General features: G+C 51.2%; 2 protein-coding genes across 2 annotated transcripts in view; one reads left to right on the plus strand and one right to left on the minus strand.

Moving 5' to 3' along the window:
• The window catches only part of CATSPERG (catsper channel auxiliary subunit gamma), a 43,952-nt gene extending 41,720 nt beyond the window's left edge, over positions 1 to 2,232 (minus strand). The window contains exons 1-2 of the mRNA XM_077840249.1: positions 1,923 to 2,232; positions 686 to 739 (exon numbers count right to left, since the gene is read on the minus strand). Coding sequence (XP_077696375.1) covers positions 686 to 739; positions 1,923 to 2,216 — 348 coding nt within the window. The 5' untranslated portion in view covers positions 2,217 to 2,232. The remainder of the gene's footprint in view (positions 1 to 685; positions 740 to 1,922) is intronic.
• A 1,974-nt stretch (positions 2,233 to 4,206) lies between these two features.
• On the plus strand, positions 4,207 to 13,127 carry PSMD8 (proteasome 26S subunit, non-ATPase 8). Its single transcript, XM_077840267.1, has 7 exons — positions 4,207 to 4,389; positions 6,839 to 6,911; positions 7,322 to 7,424; positions 8,713 to 8,878; positions 9,513 to 9,613; positions 11,032 to 11,143; positions 11,865 to 13,127. The coding sequence occupies exons 1-7, from the start codon at positions 4,234 to 4,236 to the stop codon at positions 12,000 to 12,002; spliced, it is 849 nt and encodes a 282-aa protein (XP_077696393.1). The 5' UTR covers positions 4,207 to 4,233; the 3' UTR covers positions 12,003 to 13,127.
• Positions 13,128 to 13,424: the final 297 nt, after the last annotated feature.

Here is a 13,424-nt window from a genome sequence, read left to right on the forward strand (position 1 = left end):
AAAATAGCCCTTCCCTGCCTCATAGGAGTGTTGTGGGGATGAACACATTAAAAATTATGAGATGCTCAGTTACTACAGTGATGGGCACAATGTAAGTACCTGAGGTCAGGCCATGTGGGTGGGAAGAGGGGTGATCCCTGACTGACAGAGTTGGGCCAGCAGAAGTCCCTAGTGTGGACACGGCTCTGCCAACAAAACTATGCCCTTCCCACTATAGCCTGTTTCCCTTGCTGGCAGCGGTGGGTTTACTGTAGCAAAACACAGCTCTGCCAGTACACCTGCATCCACCCTACAAGCACCTTGTTGGTGTTTTGGACCTGTATTCCTATACTGTGGTGCAAAGCACTTCCAGCATAGACCAGGCTGAGGCAGATACCTCCAAAGAACACCAGGTGGGGCTGTTTTATCAGCCATTTCCAGATTCACGGTGTTTTGTGGCCATAGCAAATTCACAGCAGCCGCAGTTGTGACCGTTAAAATGTTAGACTAGTGAGAGTTCAGTCACATGGTTATCTGGAAGTGTCATGTCAATAAAATAAGAAATCTTTCCAGTGTAAAGAATAACATGTACTATTAATTAGACCACAAACGTTACACGGTTATTACTAACAATACCAATTTTTAAGAGCACGTGAAGACCCTGGTGGCTGCACACTCCAATTGCAAAGAGATCTCTTTACTGTACCTGAGTGAGGCAGGTTAGATTGATTTTCAGGTAGTACGGGAAGCCCAGGTAGTGCTGTCAGAAAGGAGAAGCAGACTGTTCAGAAAAACGCCTTGAAAGTTTGGGTCGACAGGTGCTAACCGGGACTTTTCTTTGAGTTCAAAGACAAATCGCAGGGCCGTTTAATGGTCGAAGTGAAAATGGCTGTTGGTTCTCTGTCCACTTCCCAGTGTCCATACCACACTGCCCAAGTCATCAGAAGAGCTGGGAACAACCTCTGCAAATCCTGACTCCCATTCCCCTGCCATGAACCACTCTCCTTCCCAGAGCTGCGGATACATCCTGCTCTCCTGTTCCAGCCAGCATAGCACATGCTTCTTCAGTGGATCATCTTCCACCACTCCAGTGGCGGAACAGGAAACAGAACACAGGAGTCCCCTGCTCTACAAACAGGCTTGGCAGAATTCGATTTTGATTTTTTTATAATTTTGACGGATAATATTGATATTGATTTTTTTAAGCATTTTAAAATTTGTATTGATTTAAATTTTCACAGCTGCGGGAAATTACGGGAGGTCAGCCAACGGGGCGGCTCAGACAATAATTACTTAATGACAGTAGATGTTGAGATTCAAAACATTAAAGCTTTCTAGCTGTTAAAACACAAACTGCCAACGTCATGTCAAAATATGCGAAGTGCGCAGCCTTACACCAAACCCTAATAAGTTCTCAAGCAGCTTTTTTCTTACTTTGCTGATCCGTACATTTCGATTGTCATCAATGGCTACATTTTTGTCAGTTTAGGTGTGTATGATGAACTGGATGTTTAAATCTAATCCTTCCAAGCCTATTTAAAAACTACACAGACCACACTGATCCTCCAGCTATTGTTAAGCATGAAGACTCTTGGGGAAGCTTCTTCATGCTGCCACAGAAAAAATAAACTTTCAAAATCAATGACTTTCCGGGGGCTGTCAGAGTTTTACACCAGTGTAACTCCATTGACTTCAGTGGAGTTACTCCTGGTTTACACCAAGGTAAAGGTGAAAAGAGTCAGGCTCCAGCTTTGTTCAAGAGTTAAGTAAGTAAAATTTACTAATGGGAAGGTTTAAACCATCTCAACCTTACACGGGCAAATTTGCCTGTACAAAAGTGGAGTATTGAGCCCAATGGGGTCAGAGCTGATGTGAGAGCAGAATCAAGCCCTTTTCTATATCCCTCATCCTCCTGCCAAGCCTTCTGAAAAAGTCACACTCACCGATTTTTTATCATTCAGGTCTATGGCTGAGTCTGTCAGATTCTGGAACACAGATGCTACGCTAGTGACTGGGTGCTGCCTAAAAAACACAGCTTGGTCCCCACCTAGATTATCAAAATCATTGAGCACAACTTTCCACTCGCAGTCCTTCAACAGCAGGCAAACCTGCATATGCAGCAGCACCAGCAGGGCAAAACGATGCTGCATATTCTGCGTCTCTTGGTTTCTACACAGGGACCCTGAAGAATAAATGAAACATTGAAGCTTTCTAGCCACTTCATTACGAATAATCATATCTAACCCTGATATAGTAAAACAGTTGATCAATCTGCCTAAGAAACTGATATAAATACAGGGACTACTTCACACAGCACCGAAATGCAGCCACTTCTGGAGTGGGACATGGCAGCTGTTCTAGAAGGGAGCACTTTATTTACTAGTAAAAGGCATGAAATGCCGTAGCTGTTTACATGGTTGCTCTCCCAGCAATGAAACGTAGCCAGCTCTGGGATGGAGCATAGCAGCTGCTTTTACGAGCACACAGCAATAATATACAGCAGTTTGGGAGGAGAAGTGAAGAAGAATACCATTCTAGCCAGCTGAAACTACATGAGGATTTTTGGGAGACAGTGTTTAAATACTGAATTGGAATGCAGTCAGGAAAGAGTTTCGGAGTGAACTGGAGGTCACAGCTTGGAGAAGTCTTTAGGCACTTAACCTAAATACTTTTGAGCATCTGGGTCTGAATTCAGAATTAACTACCTCCCACTCCCTAGGATCCCCAGACGGATTTCAGTTTTGGGGCCAGATGCTCAACTGGTTTAAATCGGCACGGATCTATTGACAGCAATGGATCTATGTCAATTTACACCAACTGGGATTTGTGTTAAAACCATGAAGAACAGCCAGTTCTAGCTAGGTTTTGTCTTGAAATCATTTGAATTTAAACTCCCCTGTGAGTCTCAGGGGCTGTGAACCCAAATTCATCAAAAGCCCATGTGACCCTAAATCAGCAAGGGCTGCTGCACAGCTCTAAACTGGAGTTCTGTGTAAATCTTGTGCCTCCTTTCTAGGGATCAGAAACAAACCTCATGTTGACAGGTTGTGGTACTGGAGGGTGTGAATACAGGAGATAACTAAGCAGCACAAGTGTGTGAAATCCACTAGGTTTTGGAAGATAAGAAGTTTTATATGAAATTTTTCCTAGGAGTGTGTGGAGAGAGCAGCTAGAATTAGGGGTGACCGATGTTATGGCAGGTATAGGACGCCACCTGGTGGAAAACCATAGTGGAAAAACCTAAAGGAGATTCCGTAATGTGTACTGTAATGTGTTACAATGATAGTCTTGGCATCTCCCACCCAAGGGACCCAATACACCCCGTAAACATTTAAGGAATGTAGCCTCACAAAATAATTTGGCATAGCACAGGATTAAGACGGCATGTGTTGTACAGGTTCGAGCCAGTGGTTGGAACTGGGACTCCAAGGTTTTCTTCCTGGTTGGGCCATGGACTCAGAGATGGCAAGTCCTGTTCCCCCCCTCCTCCACCCGTGCCTCAGTTTCCCGTGTTGCTAATTCTCACGATTTCCTCATGAGTCTGATGATAACTTACTAAAGCCCCTGGTCCTGAAGAATGAACTTACGGGAGAATCTCCACTTTCATTTTTAAAAGCCCCAGGTTTAGCCTTCGCTTGTGGCGAACAGCTTGAGGGTGTGACCGACGCCCCGCTACGGGCTCAGAAGCCGCATCTCACGAGGCTGGGAAGCTGGAGTCACGGCTTTTGGACGACTGGAACTACCCAGCCGGCTTACGCCCCGAGCCTCCCTATGACGTCACTTCCCCTTCCCCCTCACGACATCACATCCGCCCTCCTTTCCAGGTCACCTTCCCGCATGACATCACATCCTGTTCCCTGCTGGCGCATCTCCTCCTGACGTCACCCCCCATGACCTCACATCCGCTCCCCGTAGGATTTCATGGTCGTCCCCCCAGGGTGTCATTCCCCTCCCTTTCCCGCCCAGTGATGGCCCCTCACGGTGGCACATCATCCATCCATATGACGTCGCGTATCTCGCTTTCCTGACGTCACACACAGCCCAACGATGTCACGCACCCCAACGGCCAACGGCTTCCCGCCTTCACTCTGCGCGCGCGCCGCCCGACCCCCCCGATGACGTCAGACGTCGTGCGCGCGCCCTCCCGTGTTCGGTCAGGCCCCTTCGCCGGGGTTGCCAGGGGAGGCCGTAAAGCAGCGCGGCGCCGGCGGCCGTAAAGGGGGCGGTGCCGCGCTGCGGCGCGGCTGCCGATTCATGGCAGCGATGGCGGCGGCCGGGCTGGTGGTGAACGGGGCGGACGCGGCCGCGGGGCTGAAGGCGGCGGCCGGGATGTACGAGCAGCTCAAGGGCGAGTGGAACCGCAAGAGCCCCAACCTCAGCAAGTGCGGCGAGGCGCTGGGCCGCCTCAAGGTGCGGGGGGGCCGGAGCGGGGGGCGGGGAGCCAGAGGAGGGAAGGAGGGAACTGGGGGGAGGGTCGGAGGGGGGGTACCGGGGTGGGGAGCCAGAGGAGGGAGGGTGGATGGGGGGGCCGGATGGGGGGGTACCGGGGTGGGGGGCTGGGAGGGAGGATGGGGGGCGGAGGGAGGGAACTGGGGGGAGGATCGTGGGGGTTGGGTGGGGGCGAATGGGGGGCAGGGGATGAAGGGACGCGGGGGGGCAGAGGAGGGCGGGGGGATGGAGGGAACTGTGGGGGGGGAGGATCGGGGGAGATGGGGGCAGGGGGCTAGAGGAGGCAGGGAAGGTGGGGGTGGAGCGAACTGGGGGAAGGATTGGGGGCAAGGGAAGTGGGGGAGCTGACAGTCAGGGTGGGGGAGAGCTGGGGGGCAGGGGGGCAGCGGGAGGGAGCATGGGGGTGGTGCTGGGGGCACAGAGATGGGGAGCCTGACTGGGCGAGGGGTTTTGCAGATGGGGAGGGGGCTGGAATCCCCTGAATGGGGGGACGCAGAGGTGGGTCTGGAAGCCCCCCCCCCCCAGGGAGCCGGCAGTGGTGCAGGGGGAGGGACTGCTCCTCTGTTCCCTTGCGGGGGGAGCTGGTGAGCCCAGCAGTGGGGGCAGGGGAGAGAAATTCTGGAATCTCGTAGTGGGGCACAGCGGGGACCCTGGAAGCCTTTAAGCCGGAGCGATTGGGATGCCTGAACAGGGAACCCCCACCCCACTTTTCCCCATTGTCATGCTCTAGGGGCTGGCATCTCTCCATCCCCTGAGTTTATCTCTGCTCCTCTGTATCACCTTTGGCTTCGCCCTTGTGATTTTGCCACTGCCTCGGTGGAGGGCAGGGTAGGAGGCTGGTGGGGATCCTGGTCGGTCTTTGCCCCTCCGGAGTAGTGAGGCTGGATGGCAGGCAGGCCAGGAAGAATTGGGACTGCAGGTTAGTTGGGGGGAGGGAAATGTCATCGGGGAGGTGATAGGTAAGAAGTCATATTTGGGGGGCAGCATGTCTTGTACACATGGAGTCCAGGTAAGAATAATAATGTGTGCATCCAGTGTGTTGTAAAATCCTCTGGCCCTGGTGTGGCTGCTGCTTCCTGAATAGAGTCTGGGTCCCAACAGAAGACACTGTATATCCTGCCTTTCTGTAGAGTCCCTTGGACCGAACAATCCCAGAACACTGTGTGCAAAGTTCATTGAAATGCAGCCACCTTTGGGGTGATAGCTGTTGAACGACCCTATGGCAGTGCTGCATGGCAGCTTAAGATATGGGAGGTGAAGAAGAATCCTGTAGTGGACTGAAGGCAAGCAGAATTTAGGGAGTCCGAAATGGAACTTGGAATCTGAGCTGGAATTTGGCCCAGTTGATGCCCTCTTAAAATATGTCTGAGATATTTGGTGAATGATCCTCAAAGTGCCTTTTTTCCCAGGAGACTTGGCACCTTTGTCTCCACCTGAGCAGGCAGGAACCTAGAGCTGTAGCCCTGTGTCAGAAATGGGGTGGGGGAGAGAATCGTGGGATCCCGCAGAGGGTGGGGTCGATGAGTCAGAAGGAGTTGTCTGCTTCCCACAGGCCATTTGTGCCTTAATATTTACACACCTCTGCACAAGTGCTGCTGTCATGCCCGCCAAGTCACTAGTGAGCCCAGTGCGCCAGCATCATGCTAAGGTAGGATTGAGGCGAACCCAAGGTTGAGGCCACTTGTTAAACATCCCAAGAGACTGTTTGTAAGAATTGGGGTGTTACCCAAGTTGAATTCAGCCAGGATTACTGTTTAATTACATCCTGCCTCTTTAAATTCCTCACCGCTGCCATTTTGGTTAAACGTAGGGTGGTTCTTCACTTCCTGCCCAAAATTGTGGAGCTGGTAAGGGACTGTAGCGTTCCACCCCAGAAGTGGCTGATGTGAAGTAACCCCTGGTATTGCTGTAAGCGTTTGAGGTTTAGGAGCGATTAGCAGAACTGAGCGCCTTGGAGAGCCCAGCTTTAAACAGAAAGCTGTTCTGCACCTCGGCTATAGCAGGGCTGGTGCTCCTGTGTGTGTGTGTGTGTGTGTGTTAACGCTTCGGTTGAACGTAGCACTGCTGAAAGGGGCTAGTTGAGTGATACCAAAGGCTTCTTTGCCCCCACGACAGGTACAGCCAGCGAAAGCATGCCTGCCATCCATCCCTTCCGCCAGTGTGCTGTAACCACTCCGGAAGGGCCCAACCTGGCAGCTCAGTTGCCGAAGCCTTTGGTGTACTCAGCCTTAGCCTGCCGACCAGTTGTGCTGAGGGAGTCTCACGTTGTGGCCACCTGTGCTGCAAGGAACTGGACTGAGCCCCGTTGCAGCAGAACGTGTGCAGGCCCCCACAGCCCTTGGTGGGATGCTAAGTCTTGGTTGTCCTAGCGTCCGGTCTCGTGTAACACGTCTCTGCTCTTCTGTTCCAGCTAGCCCTGCTGGAGCTCAACTTCCTGCCTACTACGGGCACGAAACTGACGAAGCAGCAGCTTATATTAGCCAGTGAGTATCATCTCTGCCTTCCCTAGAAGGAGCTTGTCCTGTCCGTCCCACCCCCCGCCCCCCCCCACTCAGCATAGCAGGCTGTGTGCTCTTAGCTGCAGTTTGTCTCTGTGTTGCATGGCAAATGGCCAAAATGCGCTGGGTCTAATGTGCTGCCTCCTGACTGATACTTCTCGTTAAGGGCAGACTCCCCTGATGAAGGGGGCTGACTGCAGTGCTGTATGTGGGGAAGGAGGTTTCCTTCCTGACCACGGGCCCCAGCGAATGCGATTTGTTCCGCCCTGGTGTCGCCGCAGTGCTGTGAATAGAAAAGGGAGCCTTTTGAGATCTCGGTCAGGCGAGAAGCCCCCCTGCCTGCTGTCCGCCAGTCAAGCTCTCTTAGTCTGCCTTTCCGTCTCTCTCTGTCCCAGGGGATATTCTCGAAATCGGAGCCCAGTGGAGCATCCTGAAGAAAGACATCCCATCGTTTGAGAGATACATGGCTCAGCTGAAATGCTACTACTTTGACTACAAGTGAGTGTCGGACCCCCAGCATTTCGTAGTGTAACCACTGACCCCTGTGGGATGGGAAGCGTTCCCATCATGCGGTACCCGGTTGTACTGACCTCCTCAGACTTTCCTTGCTGGTAGTGTGAATACACATGGTATGGTTCAGCTAGTCTGGTATATTGGATGCCAGTGGTCCCTTTGGTCCAAAATCCTGTCTTCTGCCACGCTGGATTGGATCCTGGTGACTGCTCTGGTCCAGTCTCCTGCTGCCGTGAATGGCTCAGATCAGTGGGCCCTCTAGTCAGGTGTCCTTTCTCTGACAGCAGCCCAGCAGGGGTGCCCCAAACAAAACCATCCCACAGGCACAACACAAGTAGCAGCACCATGCTGTTCCCTGGGAGCGACTCGTCCCCAGTCCCCGAGGTAATCCGGCCCCGGTGAGTCTCCCTGAGATCCTAGTTCTCTTTTAATAAAGAACGTTCTAAACGGGTGCAAAAAAGCCAAACAGAAAAACTGAACTGGACCGAACCAAAAGGCTTCCTGCTATCGCTCAAGGACTATGTTGAAAGCATGTCGGGTGAGCGAGAAAATGTGGGCCTGGAATTAATAAACCAAAATTGGTGTGTTGGAAACTAGTCCTAATTGGTGGCCAAATTAATCAGGGGATGGGCTGTTCCATCCGTCATTCTCTTTTGGGGTCCTTAAAGAAAGACTGGGTGGGGGAGAGAAAGGGGGAAATAAGCAAAAACAGATAGAGGCTACTGGAGTGAGCTTCATCATAGCTGGTACCCCTGGATTCCTTCATCCTACTCCTGAGAGATGGCCAGGCCAGGGAGAGGGGCCAGATAATATCACCACCTCTACCGGCTCCCACTGAAGCCCAGCCACTGCCGGGGATAAAACAGGATCAGACTTTAACACCAGCCGCCGCAGCTCCAGCACATCTCCGCGAACATCTTTTTATTTTCCGGAAAGGACAGTTATCACCCACCACCTTTGATAGCGTTTGAGACTGTCAGCCGGGTTCTTTTTCCTTCTAAAAACCCTCTGGCTAGAGGGAAAGGGACCAAGGGATGCTGCTAAAATGGAAGCCTTATTTAATGCGTTGCATTTCCAATGCTTTCACTGTTTTTCCTTCTTTTATCTGTACCAAAAGGTTAACAGGCTGCTTAATGGTGTGTGTGCCAGGGTACTAAGCAAGCTGAGCTCTTGGGGTACCTAAGCCTGATCCTTGTTTAATGTTAGACAGTGACTGGGTTCTGTTAACATCTTTGGGCCCCTATTGAAATTAATACACCACCGTTCCTTGTAGGGATGAGTTGCCAGACTCCGCCTACAAGCACCAGCTGCTAGGGCTGAACCTGCTCTTCCTGCTGTCCCAGAACCGCGTGGCTGAGTTCCACACCGAGCTAGAGAGACTCCCAGCGAAGGACATCCAGACCAATGTGTACATCAAGCACCCCGTCTCACTAGAGCAGGTAGCTCCCACTGCGGCCTGCTCGGCCTGCCGCTGGCCCTGCCACTGCAGCGTTGGTGGCCTAACCCCTTTCTGCCCAGGGCTTTGAGTTACGGTTGTCTGTGCCTTTTCCATGCATTGTTGACCTTTCCAGCCTACTGTGGGGTGGGATCAGGGCATGGCTGTGTCATTGCATGGATGGGAGCCATCCAGCGAAAGCCTGAGGGTACTAACACAAGCAGCATCTGCCTGGTAGCAGTGAGCCAACACCCCCGCCTGGTGCACGGTGGCATGACTGAGACAGCTACAGCTGCCAGCTTTTTAGATGAGCTGTAAAACAGGCCCTGATCACTTATGAAAGATTCCCAGCATGCTCTTGGGTAAAACTGGAGTGTTACCCCTTGAAAAATATAGTGTCATCCTGCTTCCCTCGCTGTTTCACTTAGTCCTAGCTTCTGGGCCAGTGTTGCTGTGCACTGTTAAACAGCAGCCACACTGCAGCCTGGAAGTGGTCGCATCTTAGCGGTGGGTGGAGGCACGTGCGTGCATGGCGTAACTCCATTGGGGAGTTAAGATTAAAGTGGGCCTGGCTCCAGGAGCAACTAATCCAACTCCCAAGACAAATGCCTCAAATCTCTGCTTCTCTCCCTGGCTAGTACTTGATGGAAGGCAGCTACAACAAAGTGTTCCTGGCCAAAGGCAACATCCCTGCTGAGAGTTACACTTTCTTCATCGACATCTTATTGGACACCATTCGGTGAGTCTTTTTTTTTTTTTTTCCTATTGGCTGCTTCGATCCGCCCTCTGTGGGCTGTTAAAGGGAACCCGTTAAAGGGAACCCAGAGCATGCAGGAAATCACCTGATAGGATGAAGAGCAACTAACGAGCTAGGGCATTGGCGTCTTGCTGTCATGAATCGGTCCAGAGGAATTTATTTTCCCATTGGAACACGTTGGGGAAATTGGAGTTTTTTTTGGCTGCAAGGTGCATGCTGCTATAGAAGGGGGCTTCTCTTCCATTAGGTGTATTATGGTAGCACTGAGGAGCCTGAGTCATGGATCACTGTGCTAGGAGCTGTACAAACACAGAGCAAAACCTCTGGCTCTAAAAAGCATACAAACTAGCTGCTGTGAAACAAGCTCATATAGGAAATAGCATGTAATACAGACTTCCTGTAACCTCCTAGCACTTCCCAAATCACCCATCCCCTCTCGCCCAGTACATATGCCCACAGCTCAGAAAGGGCTACTCTCAGGGAGCCTAAGCATGGAATGATTTAGGATCTGAGAAAGTTGGGAGCGGCTGGAAGGCAAGGGTGGACGGAGATACTTGCGACTGGAAAGTACTTCTCCGTAACTGTGCGTCCTGCCACAGCAGTATGGCAAAGATTCTCCTAAGTGCCCGCTGATTCTGGGTAACCCACCTGAGCCCCCTTTTCAAAGTGCCCTTTAAAGTATCTGTTTATATTTGTGGTGTTTTTCTGGCCCCTTTTACCATAGTGTCTGAGCACCTCACAGGCTGTAATGGATTAATCCTCACATCTCTCCTCTCCTTCCCCCCCCCCTTTTGGCAGGGCTGTTATCCCACTGTTACAAAGAGGGAAACTGAGGCACTGAGTGATCAAGTAAATTGACACAGCAAGTCTGTAGCTTGCGTTTCAGCCAGACACTGGGTCAGGAAGGGATTTTTTTTCTCCCTCTGTGGTGTGGAGTGTGGGTTACGGGCCAGGTTTATCTGGGTCTATCTCAGTCACTTCGCTGCCATTGCAGGGGCCTTGGGCACTAGTGCCCCTCCTATGGCACGTAATAGTCTAGTCTTCTATGGGCTGTGATTCTGTGGTCTCATTTTGGCGTGGTGGGGCTGATGGCCTGTGCCAGACAGGTCAGACCAGCTGATCTAGTGGTCCCTTCTGGCCTCAAACCCTTTGACTCTGACTTAAAGGAATTGAACGCCAGCTTCCTGAGTCCCAGGCTAATCCCCTAACCGCTGGGCCATTCTTCTTTGTCTCAAGTTGGGCTTTCCAAATCGCCACGTGTGTGTGAGCCTCTTGGCCCAGCCGCCTTCCTCCCCCTGTAGAAGTCCCATCTTCCAGCTTGCTAAGTTCTGTTGCTGCTATATGTCTCGTGCTGTTTTCGAAGGCAGAGGTCTGACCACCTTGTTTCCCTCTGGTGCCAGGGACGAAATCGCCGGCTGCATCGAGAAGGCTTATGAGAAAATCCTCTTCAACGAAGCCACCAGGGTTCTGTTCTTCAACACCCCCAAGAAAATGACGGAATACGCCAAGAAGGTGTGTGATCTGCTGTGACTGAAGAGAACCCCACTGTCAGCTGACCTGTGGCCCTGTGGGCAGCAGAGTCCGACCTGCTAGCTTCGTCAAGTCCATTTCTGCTACTCTTTGTTTCCACTAGTCCTCCAAAGCCGCCACAGCTCTGGCAGGCAGAGCCAGATTCAAGCCTGGCTTGTACATCGGCAGGATTGTTAGCCAGTAAAGCTGGTGGGAATACAGAGCTATTTGTTTTTCCCCACAAAACACTTCAGCTAAAACCCTCTATTCAAAACAGGTGCCGCAGTACCTTGTGGGAGTTTTAGTTCGGCTGTCTTTTGCTCCCAGTCTCCTCTGTGGGCCAGGCTTTCTGACTGGACTACATCTCCCATGATGCACCATCTTTCCCTTCTTGGTAAGGAGTGGTGCATTGTGGGAGTCCCTGCCTGTGGTGCATCATGGGAGATGTAGTCCAGCCAGGCTGCTGAGCCATAAGCAGTCCCCCTAATGCTGACACAGAAGCTAGGATGGTGGTTCTTAAGATACCTGAAATCCCCATGGCGTAACCTACCTGAAAGGGTTGAAATGGCTGGGATTCTGCCTGCGCTTCCAGGGAGGTGGAAGGTTTTCAAGCCACCCTGTAAGGAGGAAATAACGCACAACAAGGAAAGCCTTGAAATCCATAAATCGGGAGAGGGCTTGAAACTTTTTTTTTAATCTAATGTTCTTTTCCCCTTTATTTTAGCGCGGTTGGGTTCTGAGTCCACACAACTACTACAGCTTCAGCAGCCAGCAGCAGAAACCCGAAGACACCACCATCCCGTCGACAGAGTTAGCTAAACAAGTCATTGAATACGCCAGGCAGCTAGAAATGATCGTCTAGCAGAGCTCCAGCTGAACTCTTTCTCTGCCCCTCTGGCCCTGGTCCCCTTGTTATTTTAGTGTCTTACTCCTGTTCCCATCAGCCTGTCCCTTTTTAAAACTATTTAAAAGGTTTCTCTGGGACAGCACAGTTACAAAGCATGAGCGGCCAGGCTGCCTCATTCCTTTATGCAGTCATGTCCTGTAGGCAGGGAGGGTCCTTAAGGGCTACACTGTTCTGGGCTTCTCTCGTTCAGCAGCATGGGTGGAGGGCAAGACCCTTTTTAAAACCCTTCCAAACCCAAACTCTCCTCCATGTGGAGGATCCACTTTCCAGCCCACAGCCCTTAACACCCGTGTTCTGGAGGCTGTGATACAGGTGATGGCCTCTATTCTACCTGCCTTTGTTGAGCAGGATAGAGGGAGCATGTCAGATTCTAGTCAACAAATGGTTACGCAGCCCCCAAGAGCTGTCATTAGTGTTTTTGCTTTTTGTTCCCTGCTCCATTTGTTGAGTCATTTAAAGGGACTGTGTCAGTTTAAATAAAACTATCGTTTCTTGTACAAATGCATTTCCTCAGCTGTGGTAGTAAGGAACCCCCTGAACTTAACACTGCATAATGTTAAGGTTGAAGAGAGTCGGGCACCCAGTTAACGTGACTGGGAAGCAGATATCTGACGCTTTAGGTGGCTGTGAAAGGTCAGCCTGCAAATCTCTGCTCCTCCCTGTTTGATCTTGTTTCTCTGGGCAATGAACTGAGACTGTAGAGGAAGGATGGTCTGGGGGTTAAGGTGCTTGGCTGGGACTTGGAAGACCCAGGTTCATTCCCTGCTGTGCCACAGAATACCTCTGTGACCTTGGCCATGTCACCTAAATACACCTTTGGAGGTGCTAGGACTCAATCCGCCCTGTAAAGTGGAGATCACAGCGCTGTCCTGCCTCACGGGTGGTGCGGGGCTCTGGTAGTACGGTCACAGGGACCACGTAAGTACCTTAGACAGCTAGGCCCTTTCTCTGGGTTCTCCAAGGCTGCAAGATTTGGCTACAGCTAGGCAGAGGCATGTTTATAGCCAGACAGACTGGAGGTTTTTTTTTGTTGTTTTTTTTTTGGTGGGACTTAAAAATAAAATAAATATTAGAAATATTTGTGTTTGTAAAATCTTCTAGAGTTAAAACCTAAATCCCCAGCAGTCCTGGCTGGCTTCCTTAACGGTTTGGCAGCCTGGCTCTGCCCCAAACATTCACCTCAGGAATACCAGACCTTACCTTGCCCCCTCCTAGTTAAAACACACGAGTTTCAGCTGGTGCCCCTTTGCTGGGTCAGTTTCAGAGAGCTGCTGCTGCTCTCTGTTTTTCACATGACAGAAGGGAGTGGGTTTGTTACCAGGCCTCTGTCTTCCTTTGGAATTCAGTATCAAACACAAACGCAAGGGGCGGCTGTCT

The sequence above is a fragment of the Eretmochelys imbricata genome, chromosome 23 (genome assembly GCF_965152235.1).
Source record: "Eretmochelys imbricata isolate rEreImb1 chromosome 23, rEreImb1.hap1, whole genome shotgun sequence".
NCBI lineage: Eukaryota > Metazoa > Chordata > Testudines > Cheloniidae > Eretmochelys > Eretmochelys imbricata.

Coding starts and splice junctions, on each gene's coding strand:
- PSMD8 (XM_077840267.1), top strand. CDS start 4,234: ATGGCAGCGATGGCGGCGGCCGGGCTGGTGGTGAACGGGGCGGACGCG. Junction 6,912..7,321: donor GCAGCAGCTTATATTAGCCA/GTGAGTATCATC, acceptor TCTCTGTCCCAG/GGGATATTCTCGAAATCGGA. Junction 8,879..9,512: donor ACCCCGTCTCACTAGAGCAG/GTAGCTCCCACT, acceptor CTCCCTGGCTAG/TACTTGATGGAAGGCAGCTA.